Here is a 23,667-nt window from a genome sequence, read left to right on the forward strand (position 1 = left end):
CCTAGATTCTACCATTTGCAACCCCATATCCACCTACCTCAAGTAAATTTTTCTGTGATCTTAAGGTTACATGCGCAACCTTTGTTGTCAAAATGAGGCCTCCTTTTAACAAAGTTTGGCCATTAACCTTCATCTTGAAAATGAACATTTCAAGATTATTGAATGCCAGTTATCTTATTTTATCGGTAAACAGGAACAATATTAAAAACTATCTAATCGTAATCAGATATTAGCCCTTCTAATAGAAACTCAATAAGACATCAGACACTAGGAAGAAGCTCAATTTCGTAAGCCATACATGTACGCATTGCGGACCTATTTTTTCAATCTGCCTAACTTCGCGTCAAACCATTCCAAATTTGTCACGGATGAGTCCTATCCATCCGGGTATTTTCCGCGGACGGGCACTATTTAAACGATGGAGTGTTTCTGTCGAGAAACTATCGACTGATAGTTTCCCCGCGGAAATTTGATGTTCTTAAAACAAATATTTGCCCGAGAAGCGAAGCTTCAAGGGCATTTATGCTAATTTTAAGAATATCAAATTTCCAAGGAGGAACTATCAGACCGATAGTTCCGGGACACAAACACTCTACTGTCTTTATTGTTCACCACTAAATTTTCTTCCGCGCGCCAGTTGAAAAACAATCAAAACCTACTAAATACAGATCAATCAAATATTTATTCATGCGTACAGCCTGTCACAAATGTCAATAACTCGCAACCGTACATTGGCTAAATAATACGTTATACCTGTCAGAATTGAAAAGTCACTGTTTTTCCGATCTGCCTAACTTCGCGGCCGTCACATCATTCAAAATTTTTCACGGATGAGTACTATCCATCCGGTTATTTTTCGCGGACGGATGAACACTATCGCGTCACGTGATCAGTTTAAACCAATAAGAATCGGAGGAAATTTAGTGGTGAACTATAAGGGCTGATAGTGTCTCTCCACGGATGAACGCAATCGCGTCACGCGATCTATTTAAACCAAAAAGAATCCGAGAAAATTTAGTGGTGAACTATAATTGTGCGGTAGAGAGCGAAGCTATCCTTCGCCGATTTTGGTCATTGAGCCTTTCCTTCAGTTTCGGCGGTTATAACTTAAGTCGGGATGAAATGATCCTAATTGTGGAATTTAAATTCCGAGCTAAGTGGCTTTTCCTCCAATACTAGGAGTTAAAAAGACTGATAGCCAGACACGTGACCTTACCAAGTAAAAATATATTTTTATTTCTTTCTTTGTCTCAGTTGTTAATTGTAAGTTGCGTCTTCATGACCGAACATCTACTAAGCAATGATTATCGTGCCTATCAAAATTTGACTACGACCCAAAATCAAACTCCAATCCAGTTCCTTCTAGTTTTGACAGCACTTCCTTCTCAAATCTCTCATTCAACTCTGGGGTAAAATAATTCTTCCAGTCCCCAACCACACCCTTCCGAAGAAGACGGACTTTGCCTTCATTTACCGAGTACTTTGACAGATCTTTCGTCATTCCACTGAAACTGCATTGTTCAGCAATGCGACTGATAACATCTTCTGATAGCGGCTTGTTGAGGAAGCTGGCGGTCAATTGAACGTGTGAAAGTAGATCCTGATTAAGAAAACAGATTTGATCGTTGGAATATTTGCACGTGAGATGTTTAGGGAAATAAGATGAGAGAGTCCCGGTTTCTGCCAAGTAATTAAGCTGAGTCAGTCTTGCCCGTCGTGCATTTCCCATCTAGTTCTTACTAACAAAATTAAAACTGGAGGATTAAAACACCGGCTAACTACTCACAAACCTTTTTGAGATCTTCATATTTAAGAAACAAGACGTTTGGATCATCTTTGTGCTTCCACCAGCCCAAAACGTGGTCGTTCCAGCGGCTCCAATATACTGCAATTGACAAGCAATTCCAAACAAAATTATTTTAAAGGCGAAGGTAAGTGTGATGTTTTTATCTAACAGTGTGCGTGAAGTTCTAACGAAGTGCAACAGGAAGCTCTAAAAGCATTGTTCTCGATAAGGATTTTGGAGACCAGTTTGGGATGGAGAGTGCAACTTTCTATATCTGGTAAAGCATGGCTGTGTCATTTTTACCCGACGAGCAGGCCCTGAATTTCAGCGATTTAACATGCGCAATTGTCCGCCAGTCAGAAAGTATGACACCATCAACGCGATTAAGTGAAAGGTCTCCTAAGGGTCAAACACTGATATTAGTGCCAGACCCCCAGTAAACTTCTCCCCAACTAGTCTAAAATCTTTCCGCGGGCAGAGAATCACAAGTCGTCCTGCTCTAATAATAGAGGTTTAGCATCGTGATTACGTGAAACGACAAACTTCAGCTTACCCATTCATGTTTCACGTAAAGTAGCGTGAACCTTGTTGCCTTAGCTTCGCGTAAGCTCGCGTTATGGTGAAATTGAAAGCGCCTTGTACGACTGACGAGAAATAGTTTTGTGCCCTTTTTTCTCGAGGATGTCCTACATAATAACTTAAGGCGAAGGATTTCATTTCCACAGAATATCAGCAGGCTTTTCAAGGTTTGTTTTCTCCGTCGTTCATTTGCGGCATGGTTCGCTTCATTTAGGGTAATTCCGTCGACGTTAAAACATATCAGTTCCAGACAATCCGGGCCCAGTTGTTTAAATGGCGCCACACTATCTAACGGTTAAATTGCTATCCAGCGGATGAGAAGGTCCCCCGTACTCCTCTGCTAAACTCAGTCAAGTGAAAGTATTTGGCCTTTTCACGCAGCCCGAACAATATTCAACGTACAACGTACGCACAAAATTGGAGACAATCACGTCGAATTGATATTTTTACGTTTTCCTCGTCTTAACAAGTTTTTGGCGACAAAGGATGACGTTCTGTCTTATTTCAATTGTTTTGAAGCATAAGGGCCTATCCGTACTAGCGACAAAATTGTTTATTTAGACAAATTTTCTCTTATCACCAGCGCTTCAAAAGTGCGGACGGTTTGTCGCGACCTGACAAATTTTGTCCGGAGCGGACAAATTTTCAAACTCACCGCCGACAAAATTTGTCCCGGGTAAAAATTTGCCAAAATTGACAAACGTGTTAAACTTGTCAATCATTTGTCAGAAAAGCTATTACAGCCTGCCTGGTATTGGTAAGTGAACTGAGTTCAAATTACCTTCTGAGGCATTTCCTGCGAAACGGGAAATTCATCATGCAAAACAATCACGAGTCGTGATTAATTCAGCTCTCAATTCACGGGTAACTTTAAAATAAAAAAGTTCGTTCACATAGACATGAAAAGGTCTTACTATCTTCACGAATAAAAAAAAAATCAAACCACGGTTCACGAGGAAAAAAATCTCCCAATCACGCTTCACGTTAAAGGTATAGGGAATCCTCGGATAAGTGATAGCAAAACGCTCCGCTATCCACTGGATAGAGATTTATTCAGTCGGATAGCGTTATCCAATCTTTGAACAACTGAGGCCTGAAGGTTTGCTTTCAAATTACTCCATAATATGAAAATTAGACTATTAAACTGGATTACGGGGTCAGACACTATTTATCCTCCGGGGGTATGGAGGATCTTTCGGGGGATCACGTGGATTCCAGAGGGAATGAAGGTAGGGGAGGGGGAAGGGGGGGTCAGGATATCGTAAATTGTATTGTGACTCAATCAAAGTCCTACCACGGCTCCCCAAGTCTTACCATTTCCTTCAATAAACAACTTGGAAAAAAATTCCCATGGCCCACTGTAGCCAATTCTTGACGCCAGACTCTCCACAAAATGGAAGTATGAAACTGCAACATCCTTTGGATTACGGGCAATGTAAATATATTTACATTTAGCGCTGTCGCTTGAACTTTTAGGAATGGTGTTGTAGGAAAGATGGGACTTCATAAGACGGGGACTGGGAACCTTGGCGATGTCCGTAGGGTCACTCACTCCGGGACTTGTTAAAAATTCTAGGAATTGAAATCGTTCCAAAATTTTTTGACTGGTGTTTTCCCCGATGTTGTAGATTTGCCAGATAATCTCTTGCATCCATGTTGTCCCTGAAGGAAAGAATGGCAATTTGGAAATTTGTGATCGTTGTTGATCTGATTTATTGATTTTTGATTTGATTGATTAATTGGGCAGTTCAAGTCTGGTCATCAAACTAAGTAACCCATGCTGCCAGATCTCATATCAGTCAGGCCAATCCACCAGGGTAGGATTGTTTTGTATCGCTAGAGCCCTTTACAATTTGCCAAAATTTAGATACACCGTTATTGTTGGCAATTTGCGAAGACTTCGTGTACTAAGGATCTCAAACAAGTGGGATGTATATGTTTAATTTCATTTGTTTAAGTTTCTAGGTAAAAATTGAACATTTAGAGTATCAGAGTCCGTTAAGTTGACATCGTTTCTTTACCGCGTTCAACTCTAAATGTTTCCGTCTTTTGTATTCACAAGTCATACAACGTTTGTGAGTGTCTTTCCTTGTCCGATTGCGTTTCCTCTGTTGTTCCCGTTTTTCTAGTCCTTCTACTTGTATTTTGTAATACAGTAAAAACCCAGGCCTGGTAAAAACCCGAAGATATGCCGCACCCTGAATTTAGCAGCTCAAATTTTGGAAAAAAAAGTTTTATGAAAGGAATCAAAAGAAATCCAAAGTCAAGTCTTGAGAAGTCTTCCTCATCCACTGTTCATCGAACGTAAACTCACTATTAACATTGCAACGGAAAGTATATCAAAGTCCCACAATTCTAGCACTTTGAACATCGTTTCTACCAACTTTGACATATGATTGATCTTTTTCTGGTATTTGTTGACAAGAATTTCTTCATTGAACGCAGTTTTTCCATAGATTTTTGCGTTACAACAAGAACGTGAGAGGAACCGATTCGAAGCTTACGGTTTTTACGGTAACTTGCAACCACGATTAACCGTAATGTAAATCAATTCTAAAGGGTTCGCGTGTTGAAACCTTACTTTGTTGTCAGTTACAATTGCATAGAAATGACTTGTCTGAATAGGAACGAAAATTGGCCGCTCGTGACTGCTGAAGTTCACCCTGGTGAGGGTTCGAAATTACCGCAAATGTCTGAGGAGGGACTTCTATGGAAAACTGGGGTCGATTTTGGTTGGAGTTGACGCGAGCATATAATCGGCAAGAGTGCGAAGAGTCGACTGTTAACTATCGAGAGAAACTGTCTCGTTAATTGAATGGAAATTTATATCCAAAAAATAAACACCGAGTCAAACCTCGCTACATACCAAGCAGCCGGTTGCGGATTATCTTTTTACGCTCTGGAGAATAAGATGATGAAAAAATTGACAAAAATACGGTGAATCACCAGACTTAGGATAAGAGGTAACATGGAAGCAATGAATACATCATCTGGTCTTGTTTAGGGGTTCGAAATAAAGGCAGAACTGAGCAAATGGGATGATACACGCTTGAACGTTTAAGCCCAGAACATCAGTGAACTTACCTGAATTGATCTTAAATTTGGTTTGTTTAAGGAGACCGAAAACAGTTTTCCGAGACCCCTACTGGTCATACTCAAAGTGTTAAAAAACTAACTTTCTCTCTTCACAGTTGAACCCATTCCGCACATATGCTGCTAGTGACCATGCCGGCACAGCAATCCCTATTATTCTAATTCACACACCTAATTTTCAGCGTAGTCACGACGAATTTACCTCAGGAGCTCGCATGTTACTTTATGATGTGCCACTGCAAAGTGGTATGGTTTTGAGCCTTTTTAATTGGTCAGATAACAGAAATAGATACAGGTAAATTGTAGATGAAGAGATTGGTAACTGCGTAGAAAGAAATTAAAATGCCTTACTCGTTGTTATTGCCATGTTTCCAAAGCTGTTCGCGTATGAGGGTTAGCGAACTCCATTAAGCGTGACATTTCATTAAGCGTGACATTCCAATAAACGGCTGCGACGGAGACTACTTAATATGCGGCTCTATGAAGCCAAAAGTTCCCAGTTGTCACGCAAATATCGCGTAGATTTTGTGGAGGAAATGAAATCGTTTCTCCTTTGGAAAAGTCGTTTCTCGACGAATAATCGTAAATTTCAATTATAATGTACCATGCACAATTGGGAAGTAATAAGTAAGCAAAATGTAAACATCAGCACGAGTGAAGTACGCTGTAAGTGATTGCGAAATTTGTATTAAAGTCGACTTTGAAGTCGAGTCAAACGTTGCCATCATGCTATTATATACATACTGTTTTTTCTTTCGTCACATACCGAACTGCTTATCTGTCAACTATTTTTTCTCGCAATGGGTCTTCTTACAAGAAGTTCTTACAAGGCGTTCTCGTTAAAAGAAAAAACTAAGGTCACCCCTGCCCACCGGGTGACCCTTGTCGAGATCATTTCCGTCACGCGAAAATATACGCTTTCGTAAAGGTATATTTTTAGCAATCTAAGGTGATTCAAACCATAACACAAATCAACCTGGGCTCGTGTAAAGAGAGTGAGATAAATGCAAAGCTTTGCAATTAAATATCAAATCAGCAGTTACGTTTACACTCACCTGACTTAGGATAGGCAGCTATGAGGACGTCATCTGGTCTTGTTCGGAAGTTTGTGCTGAAGTCGCCTAGTAGCTGAGGATCAGATGTGAAATACCCTGGAATTTTCAAGTCCAAAACTTCACGGAAATGACCTGATGTCCATTCGCCTTCTCTCACTTCAGTAACTCCAGAACTCGTCATAATCAGCTACGCGCGAGGCAACGTACTATGAATCAATGGTACTCATCATTCTGCCTTACACCCCGAACAGGGCGACCGCTGACTAGGACTATTGTGATGAGCGGAAAGCGGAAAGCGGAAAGCGGAAAGCGGAAAGCGGAAAGCGGAAAGCGGAAAGCGGAAAGCGGAAAGCGGAAAGAGGACAGAGAGCGCGGGCGCGACACAATTCTTTAGTGTGTTGTTTGTTTATTTTTTTATGATTATAATGATAATAATGCCCTGCCCTGTGCACAACATTGAAAACGGAATGATCCTCATGATTGGGCAGAAAAATTTGCTTTGTGCCTAAAATACGGCTTCTTAATTCTGTTGGTAGTAGCGCCCAACTTGTAACTGGTAGGCACGAGTTTGATCACTGTCGAAGCGCGTTCGAAGAATGAATTTTCTGAGATGTTTCTGTCCTCGCAGTTTCTTCCATTTAAGCTCATCTGAGACAATAATTTTGTCCTTTGTAATCATTCTGAAGTCAAAATCTGATTTAATTCGGTGTTTGTCATTTTGTGTTCAAGGTAACTTCCATTTAAAATTGTCAAGTTACGAGTTTTTGAAAACAAGACGATACTCACTAGCCTGAAGGCAAAACTGTCCTTAATGAATTCAACAATCAATCACAGAGGACGAAACGTAAGAAAATCAGGGACACATTCGCTCGCGGCCAGCTGAGTGGCACTTTTTAATTCAGTAACACGGTTTGATCTCATCTTTGATCCATAACAGAACAGACATAGAGAATAATAGATCCTGTCTTTTAAATGGAAGAAAACGCCCTTAGTAAAAAAAGCACTAATTGTACGATAAAGAGCGAAGGTACCCTTCGCTGATTTTGGTCATTGAGCCTTTCCTTCATTTTTGGCAGTTGTGACTTAAGTCGGGGTGAAATGATCCTAATTATGGAATTAAAATTCCGAGCTAAGTGGCTTTTCCTCCGATAATAGGAGTTAAAGAGACTGATAGCCAGACACGTGACCTTACCAAGTAAAAGTATATTTTTGTTCTCAGTTTATTTGTCACAGTCGTTAGACATGTGTGCGTTGCATCTTCGTAACCAAACATTCACCAGGTAGAGGTTATCCTGCCTATGAAAATTTGACTACAACTCAAAATCAAACTCCAATCCAGTTCCTTCTAGTTTTAACAGCACCTCCTTCTCAAATCTCTCATTCAACTCTGGGGTAAAATAATTCTTCCAGTCTCCGACCACGCCCTTCCAAAGAAGACAGACCTTGCCTTCATTTAATGAGTACTTTGACAGATCTTTCGTCATTCCACTGAAACTACATTGTTCAGCAATGCGACTAATAACATCTTCTGATAGCAGTTTGTTGAGGAAGCTGGCGGTCAATTGAACTTGTGAAAGTAGATCCTAATCAATAAAACAGATTTGTTTGTTTGAATGTTTGCACGGCAGGTCTTTAGGGAGATATGCTGAGAGAGTACCGGTTTCCCATCAGGTAATCAAATTGGGTCTGTCTTGCCCGTCATTCATTTTCCATCTAGTTCTTACCAACAAAACTAAAACTGGAGCATTAAAGCATCGGCTAACTACTCACAAACCTTTTTGAGATCTTCATATTTAAGAAACAAGACGTTTGGATCATCTTTGAGCTTCCACCAACCAAAACGTGGTCATTCCAGCGGTTCCAATATACTGCAGATGACAAGCAATTCCAAACAAAATTCTTTTAAAGGCGAAGGTAAGCTTGATGTTTTTACCTAACCGTGTGCGTGAAGTTCTAACGAAGTGCAACAACAAGCTCTAAAAGTATTGTTCTCGATGTGGATCTTGGAGACCAGTTGGAGATGGAGAGTGCAACTTTCTATATCAGGTAAAGCATGGCTGTGTCATTTTTACCCGACGAGCAGGCCCTAAATTTCAGCGATTTAACATGAGCAATTGTCCGCCAGTCAGAAAGTATGATACCTTGAACAACGCGAGCCGGTGAAAGGTCTCCTTGGGGTCAAACACGGATATTAGTGCCAGACTCCCAGCAAACTTCTCCACAACTAGTCAGAAATCTTTCCGCGGGAAGAGATTTAGCATGGTGATTACGTGAAACGAAAAACTTCAGCTTGCCCTTTCACGTTTCACGTAAATTACTGCGTGAACCTTGTTGCCTTAGCTTTGCGTAAGTTCGCGTTATGGTGAAATTGAAGGCGCCCTTGTACGACTGACGAGAAAAAGTTTTTACGCCCTTTTTTCTCTAGGATGTCTTACATAATAACTTAGGCGAAGGATTTCAATTCCACAGAATATCAACAAGCTTTTCGAGGTTTGTTTTCTCTGTCGTTCATTTACGGCATGGTTCCTTTCATTTAGGGTAATTCCGTCGACGTTAAAACATATCAGTTCCAGACAATCTGGGCCCAGTTCTATAAAGGGCGAATACCGTTATCCAACGGGTAAATCGCTATCCAGCGGATGAGAGGATCCCCCGTACTCCTTTGCTAAACTCAGTCACGTGAAAGTATTTGACCTTTCCACGCATCAATATCCAATGTACACGCGAAACTGGAGACAACCACGTCGAATTAATATTTTTACTTTTTCTAAGCTTGACAAGTTTCTAGCGACAAAAGATGACCTAATGTCTTACTTTATTTGTTTAGAACGAGTTTGACTAATGGTCGTGGGTCGTGGGTCGTGGGTCGTGGGTCGTGGGTCGTGGGTCGTGGGTCGTGGGTCGTGGGTCGTGGGTACAAGTCGTGGGTCATGGGTGTGGGTGTGGGTGTGAGTAAAAGTCGTGGGTGTGGTTAATACTTAATAATAAAAATAACCATTTAAAATATTAAATCTAATAATACATAAATTTTATACAACCCTGTCATTCATTAATTTAACTGTTTTTTCTTCTAGTTTCAGTTTCGCGACGCATTCCGAGATCTCGTTTAATAACAAAGGGAAGAGAGATAAATCAAGTAATGAACAGCAATGAAATAAGAATAAAAACCTCTCTTTGATCCGTTTGGTTCTCGAGCATGTTTTCCATTTTTGCGCCAAAATATGAAATCATTTTTGGTACAATCGTACAAAGCAACTCAGGTGTCTCGTTATCACAGACCTCGAAAAAGCAGAACGCAGAACGCAGACCGCAGACCGCAGACCGCAGACCGCACAGCTCGAAAAACGTGTACACAGTGTGTAATTACAAGATTTATCTCTCTTCCCGTCGCGAAACTAAAACTAATTTCATTGACAGTGAGATAACAGATAAAAATAGACGTAAAGTAGGGTAAATTGAATAAAAAAAATAAAATAACTAGAAGAAAGAACAGTTAAATTAATGAATGACAGGGTTTTATAAAATTTATGTATTATTATATTTAATATTCTAAATGGTTATTTTTATTATTAAGTATTAACCACACCCACACCCACACCCACACCCACACCCACGACCCACGAGTTGTACCCACGACCCACGACCATTAGTCAAACTCGTTTAGAACTATAAGTGGCCTCCATCTCCTGTCAAAACCCCGGTCAAACCCTAACCACAACAATACGTAGATTTCCAAAACAATAAAAAAGCCGGAAATTCATCATGCAAAATAATCACGATTCATGATTAATTCAGCTCTTAAATCACGGGTAACGTTCAAATAAAAAAGTTCGTTCACATAGACATGAAAAGGTGTTATTATCTTCACGAATACAAAAAAAAAATACTCAAATCACGATTCACGAGGAAAAAAATCTCCCAATCACGCTTCACGCAAAAAGTATAGGGAATCCTCGGATAAGTGATAGCGAAACGCTACGCTATCCATATCCACTGGATAGAGATTTATTCAGTCGGATAGTGTTATCCAACCTTCGAACAACTGGGGCCTGGAGGTTTGCTTTCAAATTACTCCATACTATGAAAATTAGACTATCAAACTGGATTACGGGGTCAGACACTATTTATCCAAAAATATTTATCCAAAAAAACCAACGATGCTAATATCCAGCCATCTTGACCGAACAAGCTTGGTCAATAAAGTAGTTATTCACAAGTTAACTGTGAAAACTGTCGTTTCGTCCGATAGGAATTTTTTTTCTCTGATAAGAGTTTAAGAGCATCATGAAAACAAAACTAAACAGCTGTGAATTTGCGTTTCTTTAAACCAAGAAAAAAAGAAGAACATCAGGAGGAGGCGCCAGCCTTTATGACGAAGCAAATGCCCAACATAGCGCATGACACACTGACAAGAGCTCCGCCTCAAACGTTTCTGACTCGTCCTCTAACTTGCACTATGAAGATAATTCCTCTGAATTCGAACAACACTTATCATACAACGCTGATGAGAAAAGGTTTAGCTGGAATGGAACCCTTGAAGAGCTTGAAAGTTCTGTCGATACAAAACTTTCGTGGCTGATCGATGATGGCGACAACGGTTTCAAGACAAAGAAGTCATACAACAGCTCTAGTGTTATCCTAAAGCTATCGAATGTAACACTTTTAACTTCTACCGTAACACCAAGACGCTTCAAGTGCAAGGGAAAGCGGCCGAAGATGTTAGAGGCATTCTTAATGAAATGAGTCAAAATAACTTGCTTGTTGCGAACTTAACCGGAGATACTGCCGAGCACAACATGGACTCCGCTGTCATCAATGAAGAACATATTTCTACAGTGAACAACACTTTGATAACTGACTGATAACTGATAATGACTGGCAACCCTTAAAACCCTCAAACCTTTAAAAACGAAATTGACAAACAAACTCTGGAAAGCCATAAACGCCATTCAACGAAAATTTCAATTTTCCGTGAATCTGTCCCGAGTGGATGCGTTGCAACGTGAAATTGATGAATACAAATTGAAATGCGCCGCGTACGAAGTAAAGATCCAAGAACTTCAACAAGAAAAAGCAAGTCTGATGGAATCTATTAAAGTTCTCTCTTCGGATCAATCGGTAGGTTCACACGATCTACAACCAGCCTCTAATGACTGGCAACCCGTTAAGTCAAACAAGTCACGAGGGAAGAAGAAAAAGAAAGGGAAAGTCAGTTCCGAGAACCAGCAACTACAAATGGAAAATAACGATACTAGTGAGAACGGCCAAAGGGAGCAAAGACCTAATGAAGATACAATTATTGTTGGAGATTCGATTGTCAAAGGATTACGCAAGGACTTATTAAGTCGGGCGGCTAAACGGCGCGTAACCGTGAGAAGTTTCCCTGGTGCTACAACCGCAGACATGGAGCATTATCTACAACCAAGCTTGGCCACAAAACCGAAGGCGATAATCCTCCATGTTGGAACCAACGATCTGAAAAATTTATCAACTGCTCGGGATGTGGCAGAGAAAATCGTTGATGTGGGGAATATGATTGCTACAAACTCTCCTAACACTAGTGTAACCATTTCCGCAATGACACAAAGATTAGACGAAGAATCGCTCACAAGGAAAGTAAAGGACTGCAACAAAGTTTTAAAAACATTTTGTAATCAGAATGGCTGGGGCTTTGTCGAACACTTGAACATCGACGAAACATGTCTGAACAATTAGAAAACTCCATCTCAACAAGAAAGGTATTGCTATTTTAGCGAGTAGTTTTGTAAATATACTTCATTGATACGATTCTTACTTGACAACTGTGGCGACACCTAACCTCACTATCACCTCTGGTGCCCGGATCAGGTCAACTCTAATGCCAAAGTGTCGTGGATTCAAAATGAATAGTTTGAATGTTGCAAGCCTTTTGAAACATATTGATGAACTTCGTGTTTTTCTAAATGATCAAAACATCGACGTTCTAGCCATAAATGAGACCAGACTAAGGAAAGTATTTTCGATCGGGAGGTTAAAGTCCAGGGTTATGATTTAATACGTCGTGACAGATCAACAAAAGGTAGGTTAGGTGGTGGCGTATGTTTTTACATTCGTTCAAACATAAGCCATCTTGTCCGCACAGATTTGGACAATCAGCTCCTGGAATTAACATCAATGGATCCCCAGGGATCCATCTTAGGCCCCGTGCTATTTACTCTTTACGTGAACGATCTTCTCCAGGTCCCTAAACACTGTAGAGCACTGGGTTACGTGGATGACACCAACGTTTTTATGGCACTTCCTTCTAGTCAGCTTTCGGAACCTGTGGCTGCTGTAAACCAAGACCTCAGGGATATAATAATATCCAGTTGTGCCCACTCTCTGCTAATCAACCCCGACAAGACAAAACTAATTTTTGTTGGCGTTCCGCAACTTACAAGAAGTATATTAACTTTACCACCTGTAATGCTGCTAGGGAAGGAAGTAAAGCCTTCCTCTGTTACCAAAGACTTGGCTGTACACATCGATTGTCACCTTAACTATAACGAACATATTGCGAAAACTGCTTCAACCTGTACATACATGTTAAACCGCGTTAATAGGATAAAACCTCCTGGACAGTAAAACTCTTGTTTTCTTGATGAACACTTTTATATTTAGTAGGTTATATTATTGCTCCACGGTTTGGAGCAATACGACAAAAGAAAACATCAAAAAACTTAAATTAATCCAAAATTTCGCATGTAGAATCGTTTTAGGCCTTAAGAAATACGACCATGTCACGGAAGGCCTGAAATCTCTAAATTGGCTCAATGTGAACGATAAACTGCTTACAAACGACTTATTAATGGTCCATAAGTGTATTCATGACCAGATACCCAGCTACCTTACTGGAAAATTTATTCAGCGTTCGAAGATTCAGGACAGAAACACTAGATACAGTGGTGAATTAGACCTCCCAATTTGTAGATTAAAAACAGGGCAACGATCATTTGCTTTTCGGGGTGCAAAGCTGTATAATAACATTCCAAACGAGATTAAGAAAACCTCTGACGTAAAAAAGTTTAAGGCTTAAGTCTATAATTATTTTTTAAATCTGTAATTTTTAATTTTAGCATATTATGAAAAATTCATGTAATTAGTTGTTAGCATTGATGGCGGAAGAGCCCTAGACAGGGAGCTGTTCAAATAATGTATGTATGTATGTATGTATGTATATATTGAAATTCGTAAACATAACTCAAAACCCTTTGTTAGTACTTCATGGTACAGACCCCCAAATTCACCTCATGAGCTCTTCGCACACGTTAACACATTATTAGGCAAATCAGATTCTGAAAACGTAGAACATTTTCTTCTGGGGGATCCAAATTGTGACTTGCAATCCAAAGATAATGTTAATGTGAAAGCTCTTTTAAACATAACAGACATTTATGGATTGGATCAACAAATTAACGAACCTACCCGAATTACACCTACTACAAGTACATTAATTGATCTGATTTTTACAAATCGATCAGAGAATGTGTATTGTTCGGGGGTGTCTCATGTCGCCATAAGTGACCACAGTCTAGTTGATGCATATCCAAAAATCTCAATTCCCACTCTATTCAAGAGAGTTAACTTGATAACATATAGACAGTTTAAACATTTTAATAGAGCAAATCTTTTTGCGGATATCTTAGCCCAACCTTGGGCTAAGATATCCGCATAAGGCAATTGTATGATCCTAATGATATGTGGAAGAAGTGGAAAGAAATATTCCTGAATGTGTGTGAAAAGTATGCACCGATGAAGACCAAACGGACACGAGATTCTAAATCCCCATGGATAACCACTATTTTGAAAAAGCGGATGAATTTCAGAGACCGCCTCAAAAGAAAGGCTATCAAGACAAAAGACCCACTTATTTGGAACCAATTTCGAATGGTTAAAAATCAAGTGAACTGGGAAGTTAATAGCGCGAAAAAAGCCTGTTATGAAAATGCCTTCAACAATTGCTGTGGGGATCAATGGAAAACATAGAAAACAATCAATGAACTGACCTCACGAAAGTCCGATAAAACTGTTATTAATGAGATGGAATACAATGGGGTAAATGGAAACCAAACAGATATAGCAGAAATGCTAAACTAATTTTTCACAGAAATTGGGCCAAGCCCTAGTAGAGACGTGACAGAAGTTGATAAATCCTTCGAAGAATTTCTTACTGAAACTGATAAAAATTTTGTTTTTGAAAAAACAACACCAACACATGTTTTTGAACTACTATCAAAGCTCTGCAAGTCAAAGGCGACTGGATTGGATAACATTTCTGCGAAACTTCTGAGAGAATGTCCTGATGTATTAGCGGAATCTCTTACTCATATATTTAATCAATCCCTAATGACTGGCATCATTCCCGATGAGTGGAAATCTGCCAGAGTCACCCCAAAGTACAAAACTTCCGGGAAGCGCTCCGATCCAACGAATTATCGACCAATATCAGTAATTCCAGTTGTGGTCAAAGTCTTTGAATGGATAATCTACGATCAGCTTCATCATTATTTAACTAAAAACAACTTTCTCTCGTGCCATCAATCTGGTTTTCGGTCTTTGCATTCCACGCTCACAGCACTTATCGAAGCTACAGATAGCTGGGCAGTGGATATAGACCGTGGTCTTGTTAATACCATAGTCTTTTTAGACCTCAAAAAGGCATTTGATACGGTAGATCACGATATTTTATTACGAAAACTGCAATACTGTGGGATTTGTTGGACCAGCCATCAATGGTTTCCTTCTTATTTAGATAACCGAACACAGATTTGTCATTTAAATTCTTGTAAGTCAACTCCGAAATGTCTGAGATGTGGTGTTCCCCAGGGAACAATTTTGGGACCTTTTATTTTTGATATATATATTAATGACTTACCACATTGTTTGACATATTCTGAACCTAGAATGTATGCAGATGATACCAGCCTGACGCTTGCCAGTACTGACATTGAGCATACAAATTATTGCCTTAATCACGACCTGAGCAATGTGTACGAATGGCTCTCTGCTAACAAACTTACCTTCAATATGACAAAAACTGAGTTCATGCTTATTGCATCAAGGCAGAAGTTATCACAATTTACGGAAAGTCCCTCTCTTATTATAAACGAAAACGCAATCGAACAGGTAACCTCCGCTAAATCCCTTGGAGTTTATGTCGATCAAAATATAAATTGGGAGTGTCCTATTGAAAACATCTCTAAGAAGATAGCTTGTGCCATTAGTGCGATTAAACGAATTCGGCATCTCACTCCATTTAATGTTTTAATTAAAGTTTATAATAGCCTAATTCAACCACATTTTGATTATTGTAACGTAGTGTGGGGAAACTGTAACAATAGCCTTTCTGAAAAACTGCAAAGGCTGCAAAATCGGGCAGCTCGCATCCTAATGTCAGCGAGCTATGATAGCAATTTGGATGATTTGTTCCGGGCGCTAGGGTGGCGAAGACTCTACTATCAAAGATTGGAACAGAAATCTATCCTAATGTATAAAACATTACATGGTATGACACCTGATTATCTGAGATCAATATTTGTATATCGTGACAGTGTAAGTGCTTATCGTTTAAGGAATACCGAAAACAAATTAGTTCTTCCACAACCTCGAACTGACTATCTCAAGAGAAGTTTTTTGTACAGCGGAGCTCAATTGTGGAACAACTTACCTGTAGACCTAAGACAAACGTCTTCGCTGACTGATTTTAAATCTAAATTAAATCGCCACAGTTTAAAGTAAATTTTAGACACGGCCTCTATGAAAAGCAGAATTTTTTATTTATTTCTTTTATCTGAATTGTTATTATCAAATTATTATTGTAGTTAGATAGATAGGTTTCTAGTGTAGAATTAACTAAATCAACTGATGGAAAAACCGTGTATAAATTAAGTTATCCTATCCTATCCTATCCCCCGGGGGTATGGAGGATCTTTGGGGGGGGGGGGTTCACGTGGATTCCAGAGGGAATGAACGTAGGGGAGGGGGAGGGGGGATCAGGATATCGTAAATTGTATTGTGACTCAATCAAAATCCTACCACCGCTCCCCAAGTCTTACCATTTCCTTCAATAAACAACTTGGAAAAAATTTCCCATGGCCCACTGTAGCCAATTCTTGACGCCAGACTCTCCACGAAATGGAAGTATGAAACTGCAACATCCTTTGGATTACGGGTAATGTAAATATATTTACATTTAGTGTTGTCGCTTGAACCTTTAGGAATGGTGTTGTAGGAAAGATGGGACTTCATAAGACGGGGACTGGGAACCTTGGCGATGTCCGCAGGGTCACTCACTCCGGGACTTGTTAAAAATTCTAGGAATTGAAATCGTTCCAAAATTTTTTGACTGGTGTATTCCCCGTTGTTGTAGATTTGCCAGATAATCTCTTGCATCCATGTTGTCCCTGAAGGAAATCATGGCAATTTGGAAATTTGTGATCGTTGTTGATCTGATTTTTTGATTTTTGATTTGATTGATTAATTGGGCAGTTCAAGTCTGGTCATCAAACTAAGTGACCCATCCTGCTAGATCTCATATCAGTCACGCCAATCCACCAGGATAGGATTGTTTTGTATTGCTAGAACCCTCTACAATTTGCCAAAACATATACACAGTTATATACACAGTTATATTGGCGAAACTATTCGCCACTTCTCTACTAGGATACAGGAGCACAGGGAAAGCGATAAAAGCTCGCATATTTTTAAGCATTTCAACACATCTCCTTCTTGTAAGAACAAATACTCCCTTTCTTGCTTTAGTATTCTGGATTCTGCTAACAACTCAATTGATTTAAAACTCAAAGAAGCTTTTTATATAAATAAGATCAAACCTACCCTGGCTCCAGAGGTTTCTCTTTTTTCTCTCCTTTTTCTCCCTGTTTACAATCCTTTCGAGCTGCGAAGCAGCGAGATTCGCCGAGCTGCGTAGCAGCGAGAAACCTCTGGTGGAAAGCGTTTAGAGCCTCACTTTCATGTATTCAAATGAGTGACATCTATCGATAATACCACTTTTGAGTCGACCAATCAGGAGAGGGCGATCATATAACAGATTCGTAAGAGGGAGGGGAGGTATATTTTCTATTTGTAAACGAAAAAATATACAGTGGGAGGGGCGGTAAAGTAAAGTTCTTTGTGTTTATAACTTGTCAAAGTTTCACATGTCTCGAAATGTTGATATGCAAACAGTTAGCAGAACTCCGATCAAAAAGGTTTTCAATAGTCCTAACGTCTCTTGCAGGATATGCGATGTGAACATCAAAATAAGTGGTCGCTTCTCATGTAATATTTTCCAGCCAAATCACTGTGATTTTCTCAAGCGATTTGAAGTTGTGTTCGATGATAAAGTGCGAGACATAGTTGGAGTTTTGCAAGTTTTGTGCCAGAAGTGTTACAGAACCGTTCTGAAATACGAAAAAGTTTTAGAACAGCACAAAGAGATCATCCAGTTTCGTAAAGAATGAAGCATACAATTTAACACAGCTGTGAATGTCGAAAGTTCTATTCAAGAGAAGAGATGCGCGAAGGATTCCCCGTCAACCGCTAGCCTCTTCCGAACAAGAAAGAAAAACTGCGCGCCGCTTCGTGACAGCAACAAAGAAAATACTACTAAACGAAAACTTATTTCTCAAGACCATAATATAGCTGATTCACAAGAATATAGCAATAATTCACTTCTTCGATTGGATCCAAATATATTTGACGCGAAAGATCCGAAACCAAGATTGCAAACGGAGGTGAGATTCGAAAAATTTTCATAATTATATATTTATCATAGAGCATTTTACTCAAACCATTTTGAATGTTTTTAAATACTTGTGCCACCACCTTAGAATTTCAGGTTGCCATGTCCAGTCGGCAATATGGCGAAGACATCCTCATGGCTTAGAATACCAAACAAAGCGCTCCTCTCTTCCTCCGAGAGTTGTTCTATCTCCGGAAAACGCTTATCAAGAATTGTCGGAAGTGTGTTGTCAAACAAACTCCTAGATAAAGCCATGTAGATGCTGATATTATGTCTTAACAAACGAAAAATCACTTTATATCACTTTAAAACGCTTCACTCACAAGTCACACTTTTAGCTTTTGAAATGTTGTCAACAAAATCACTATGTCTACCCCCCTCAATCATGACCAATTTCCCGGTACACCCTACCCATAGTAACATTTTTTCGACCAATCATGTTACGGATTTAAGGATTAAAATAACCATCCAATCAGAGCAGTCTTCAAAATTTGAATACATGAAATTGAGGCTCCCAACGCTTTCCACCAGAGGTTTCTCGCTCGCGGCTCCGAGAAAAAGAGACGCTGCTACGCAGCTCGGCCAATCTCGCTGCTTCGTAGCCCGAAAGGATTGTAAACAGGGAGAAAAAGAGAAACCTCTGGAGCCAGGGTAGATCAAACCTGAACTTAACAAACAATTACAGCATTATAACGCTTTCCTAGCGTTTTAGTTCACACCTTTGATGTTTGGTGTCACGTTGTAATTAGTACCCGCTTTTGTATTACATCATACTGTAAATATTTTATTCATCTACTTGTCTGTTATATAATTACTCAAGTTCTGTTACTCATTGATTGAAGATGGCATAAGCATGCCGAAACATGTCCCTCAAAAAAGTTGTCTATCTCTTACAATATATACACAGTTGTTGTCTGCAATTTGTGGACTTTGTGTACTAAGGATCTCAAACAAGTGAGATAGAACACCATGTCAATAAAGGATTTGGGTATACTAGCCATTCTAAGGCATAGGGTAGACAAGAAATAATCTCCTTAATTTGGTTTCTGCCGCTCTGTTGTACAATTGTATTTAAAGATAATGACAATTCAATAGACATTGACTAAAGCTGACAAAGACACGATGGCAGCCTCATTGGAAAGGGGTACCTATATCAATGAGTATCCTTTCTCTTCTTATCAAGTTTAAGGTAAACATGTGATATTCTATTTCTTATTCTTTCTTACTAGTTTTTATAGTTTATGTACAATATCACACTTATATATTTCAGTTGGAGGATGCTTAAAATATCATATATATTGAAGATTTTGGTATCTCCCTCAATATCTTAAGACACATTAGGTAGAGAAGCGATATTTCTTTCCATGGCACACATGATTTTGATCTACTATACGAGATAAGAATACAAACTATCGGTATGTTGGTCATACAATTTGGAAAATATGACAGTTTTCCACCACGAACATAATAGCCATATTGGATGATTCCTATATCACCAGAGACTTGGTTATCCCCTCCTCATATTTGTATCTGTTGCAATTACTGGAAGATGACTAATTAATCTGTGAGGGGATACTCATATCAACAAGAATTGGGTATCTAAAGATAATTCTTTTAAGTCTAAAACAGTGAAAGTAACATTTTTCCCAACTTATTTGACTGTAACATATGGCAACTAAAAGGTAACAACAACCTTGTAGGTCGATCAAATTTCAAAATATGATAGTATGTTGACCAAAAATTTGATAACTGAATTGGAAGGGACACCAATATCATTATAAAGACTTGGGAAGACTTGGGTATTCCCTTCTATTTCAAGCATGGGGTGGTAAAATGTTAATTCCCTCATCCACAGTTCTGTTGACTGTGATCTTCTGTGTAGAATAACAAAATCAAGAATCATTTGCTACTAAGATTTGCTTTGTTGTTTAACTGTTTGTCTTCTGTGCAATCTCATTCTGCTAGCCACTAAACATTTAATATTTTTTCTCTGGTAGAGCTGTAAACAATAACCAACCCTGTGTCTTGTGCCTATAAGGGAAATTGCATGGGGCCAAGGAAAATCAAGGATTGATTTCACACGTTTTCAAAAGTTGCAGAAATTGCATGAGTCACGAGGAGAAAAAGGCACTTTCTGCAATTTCTGAAAATACAAGTGATATCAATCGTTAATTTTCTGAGGAAACATGTGATTACGTGTTTATAATACAGAAGACAAAATTGTATTTTATACAAAAAGACCAACATATGCTGTTAGGGAGCCATTCTAGTTTTCAGTTAGTGTCAGTGAACTGTAACATGCGTAAATTGGCCGAATAAAGTTGTATTTTTGTAGAACAATACCAAAACAATGTAAGCAATCATGCTGAACAACAACTGCCATCAATGAAATTATAAAACTTTTAGACAAAGTTGAGCCTTTTTCAATGTTTTAAATTTTGGGCAATAACCAAAATAATAGACCCTTTCAAGGTTAACGCCGCCATTTTGCCGGGGGTGCAAAACTGCTGGGGCGAGCGCAAAATGTACAGTGAATGTATGGAAAAAGTCGGGAGATCGATGCTCGATAATTTGAGGAAGGTTGACATTCTGCAATTTCTATGAATTACGAAGTAAAGATACCTAGCAAAAGATGTTGCCGATTAAATGTGAAGGGTTTAAGCTCGCTGAGAAGTGAGAAATCTTATTTTTAGTTTTTCATACAAATGCTTTTAAATTTTCCCGGAAACGGCGGTTTGGTTTTAGAGACAAATATATGGAAAATCAAAATCTTAATTTGCGGCCTTTTTCCCGAGACTTCATTTCTCAAACTTGATCGGTAAACTGGTAGGTCTGGTATCTTTAGTTTGTAATTCATAGAAATTGCACGATGTCAACCTTCCTCAAATTATCGAGCATCATTTTCCCAACTTTCCCCGTACATTCATTGTACATTTTGCGTTCGCCCCAACAGTTTTGCACCCCCGGCAAAATGGCGGCGTTAACCTTGAAAGGGTCTATCGAAAAATACTCAGCCAATCAGCATTTAATAATTTTCCCCTCTATGTCACCTGCTAGGAAGCACTCTGAAAACTCAGACATCAAATTCAATGATTTGGACTGACTACTTATCATTCTGTATGTGGGATCACTGAACCATATTACGAGGAGAAGTTCTGTATTTTAATGTTCATCGACTGTCTCAAAATGCGGGGAAATACCTAACTGCAAGATAGACAAAAATCCATTTGTTACAGACCAACGTGCACAAAAAAGGAAATTGAGCACTGCCGATGAACAGAAAAGGCCTGTTAAAGTAGTACACTAAACGATACTGTATTGCTGTAAACTCTATCGCTGTAGCCAATCCCCACAATTAAGAACAAAATGGGGGAAAACATTGTGTGATGGATCGTGGGGTGTGGATTACACTCTTTCGCTTCATGGGTTTAAACAAACCTTATAAGAGCCCAGTATGTTTCGCGACGTCTTCCTAGGAAAGTTTTTCCTTTGCATTGTCTTTAAAGTCTTTGCACAACTTGTCGTAGTACCAGGAAGCGTCGGACAGCCTCCGCAATTCTTTCGTGGAGGGTTTCGCTGTCAAAGTGTTTTTGGGTAGCCCGTGTTTTGGGTATGTATCCCTGTACTCAATCATAGTTACTAACTATGACCCAATACACAAGTATTTTGGGTATCCCCTCTGGGGAATTACACAAGAGACTGGGGCAAGTAACATAGCATCCCCTCTTATTGTCGTTATACAAAAAATAATTGCTTGTAGACGACAGAAAGTTGTCATCCAATGTTAATTCTCGCACTTAAGATTGTGGTCGGTAAAGAAAGTAGTTCATATGTTGTGAAGTGTCTTGGAATGAGCGATCAGTCAGCAGCTTCAAGTGAATTACTTTGCATGTATGCAGCCGATCGATTTGAGACACGCACGGAAGGAGGATTCTTCGCTTGATGGGATTTCGCGTTTAAGAAAATGACCGGAAACCTTGTACTTTTCGTTTAGCTCTGAGTCATCATACCTGTCTGACTTGTTTACCGGGTGTGCATGTGAACTTTTCCTATTGCTTCAGTGACCTCAGTAACGTTGACCGAAAGTTGCTTTGAGTTAGGACGAGTATTTTGTCAGCAGTGTATCTCTGGTAATTAACTGTAAGTTTGTTCATTAAAAATATCCTGAATTCTTATTTTCATTTGGCAAATGTCTTGTGATACCGTGCAACACCAAACTAATTTGAATGCATATATAGTAAAGAGTGAAAGAACCACACTTCAGATCTTTTTCCCATAGAGTTTATCGAAATAAATCAACAGCTTTTGGCAGTTCTGAGGTTTTGCAGTGTTTGGCAAGCCGTCTTCGCGTATCTCACTTTCCAGTAACTTGTCGAGGCTTAAACCTTTTCCTTTTGAATTTTAGTATGTATTTTGACATTCAACCACGAGACAGTTGACATTATTTCAACAACGAGAAATTGATCTCACAAAGGTCCAACAGGACAACAAGGACAAAGCATCGAACTAAGTTTGACCATTGTACGTCATAACTGACGTAATATCCAAGACGGTGTGTTTCTAACCACGAAAGTTGTAAAAAGGGCAACTTCAAAGCGCTGTTGTCGCTAATGCAAGGCAAACTGGACAAAATGGCAGTTACTTTCAAACTCTTGAGAAAGAGGCCTTCTAACTGAGATAAACTTCTTCTAGACTGTACTTTCCCTTAGCTTTAAACCTTCACTAGTTACACTAGTTACCCAACCTGACTTGGGGTAGGTAACCACGAACACATCATCTACCCTCGTCTGGAACTTTACGATGAAGTCGAACAGTAACTTAGGGTCAGGGGCGAAATGTGCTGGAATATTCTGGCCCAAAACGTCAAAAAACTTCGGCGATGTCCACTCATTTTCTTTCATTTGGAAGTTAGGCAAACTTTCCATTACTAAAATGTTAGCAATGTGATTGTGTGATTTAGTATCATTTGACCTCCGACAAAACTTGGTGAGGTAACTGTTGATAGCAGAGTAAATTTACCTTAGCCACGTAAACCGTCAATCGTAGAAAAATATTCTTCCCTTAGGAGTCCGAGTTACTGATAGCTGGAGAGCCAAAAAATAGCCTTGTTGTAAGAATCGTACAATAGGACGCAAAGTCGCGTTGTTATCGAGTGGCAGACTAGATTAGTCACGCAAAACAAATCTGTAGAACGTTTGCATCGTGGAGGGAGGGGAGGGCCGGTATGGCTCACCATTTTCCATATGATCCTCGCATGATCGCAGTTGAGCTCGTAGAGCAGTTGATACTTGACACTTAAAGAAAACCACGACGGCGACAGCAGCGAGAACGTAGCGAAACAAAAAATCTAATGAGCAGAACGATAGCGCAGCACGTGTGTTTTAAACTTCGTA

The 23,667-nt window shown here is 39.4% G+C and overlaps 1 protein-coding gene and 1 pseudogene across 3 annotated transcripts; both read right to left on the reverse strand.

Annotated features, from left to right (window-relative positions):
* Positions 1–663: 663 nt before the first annotated feature.
* LOC111332600 (sulfotransferase 1C2-like) lies at positions 664–6,770 on the reverse strand. Of its 2 annotated transcripts, XM_088755127.1 has the most exons (5): positions 6,514–6,770; positions 5,232–5,264; positions 3,680–4,027; positions 1,791–1,885; positions 664–1,600 (listed from the first exon to the last, which is right to left on the reverse strand). In XM_088755127.1, the coding sequence occupies exons 1-5, from the start codon at positions 6,692–6,694 to the stop codon at positions 1,328–1,330; spliced, it is 930 nt and encodes a 309-aa protein (XP_088611253.1). In that variant the 5' UTR covers positions 6,695–6,770; the 3' UTR covers positions 664–1,327. The 2 variants fall into 2 exon arrangements, with proteins under 2 accessions (XP_088611253.1, XP_022793697.2); XM_022937962.2 differs by lacking the exon at positions 5,232–5,264 and having other exon boundaries at positions 6,514–6,767.
* A 962-nt stretch (positions 6,771–7,732) lies between these two features.
* LOC111332631 (sulfotransferase 1C2-like) lies at positions 7,733–23,425 on the reverse strand (annotated as a pseudogene). Its single transcript, XR_015999021.1, has 5 exons — positions 23,294–23,425; positions 23,019–23,201; positions 16,587–16,934; positions 8,288–8,381; positions 7,733–8,096 (listed from the first exon to the last, which is right to left on the reverse strand). The product of XR_015999021.1 is annotated as a sulfotransferase 1C2-like (transcript).
* Positions 23,426–23,667: the final 242 nt, after the last annotated feature.

This window comes from Stylophora pistillata, chromosome 3 (genome assembly GCF_964205215.1).
Source record: "Stylophora pistillata chromosome 3, jaStyPist1.2, whole genome shotgun sequence".
Classification (NCBI taxonomy): Eukaryota; Metazoa; Cnidaria; class Anthozoa; order Scleractinia; family Pocilloporidae; genus Stylophora; species Stylophora pistillata.

What these genes read in the sequence shown, in the direction of transcription:
- LOC111332600 (XM_088755127.1), bottom strand. Translation starts at nt 6,694, where the DNA reads ATGACGAGTTCTGGAGTTACTGAAGTGAGAGAAGGCGAATGGACATCA. An exon ending in AGCTGCCTATCCTAAGTCAG is followed by an intron (nt 5,265 to 6,513) that starts GTGAGTGTAAAC and finishes CTTATTCTCCAG; the next exon opens with AGCGTAAAAAGATAATCCGC. An exon ending in AATCCGCAACCGGCTGCTTG is followed by an intron (nt 4,028 to 5,231) that starts GTATGTAGCGAG and finishes TCTTTCCTTCAG; the next exon opens with GGACAACATGGATGCAAGAG.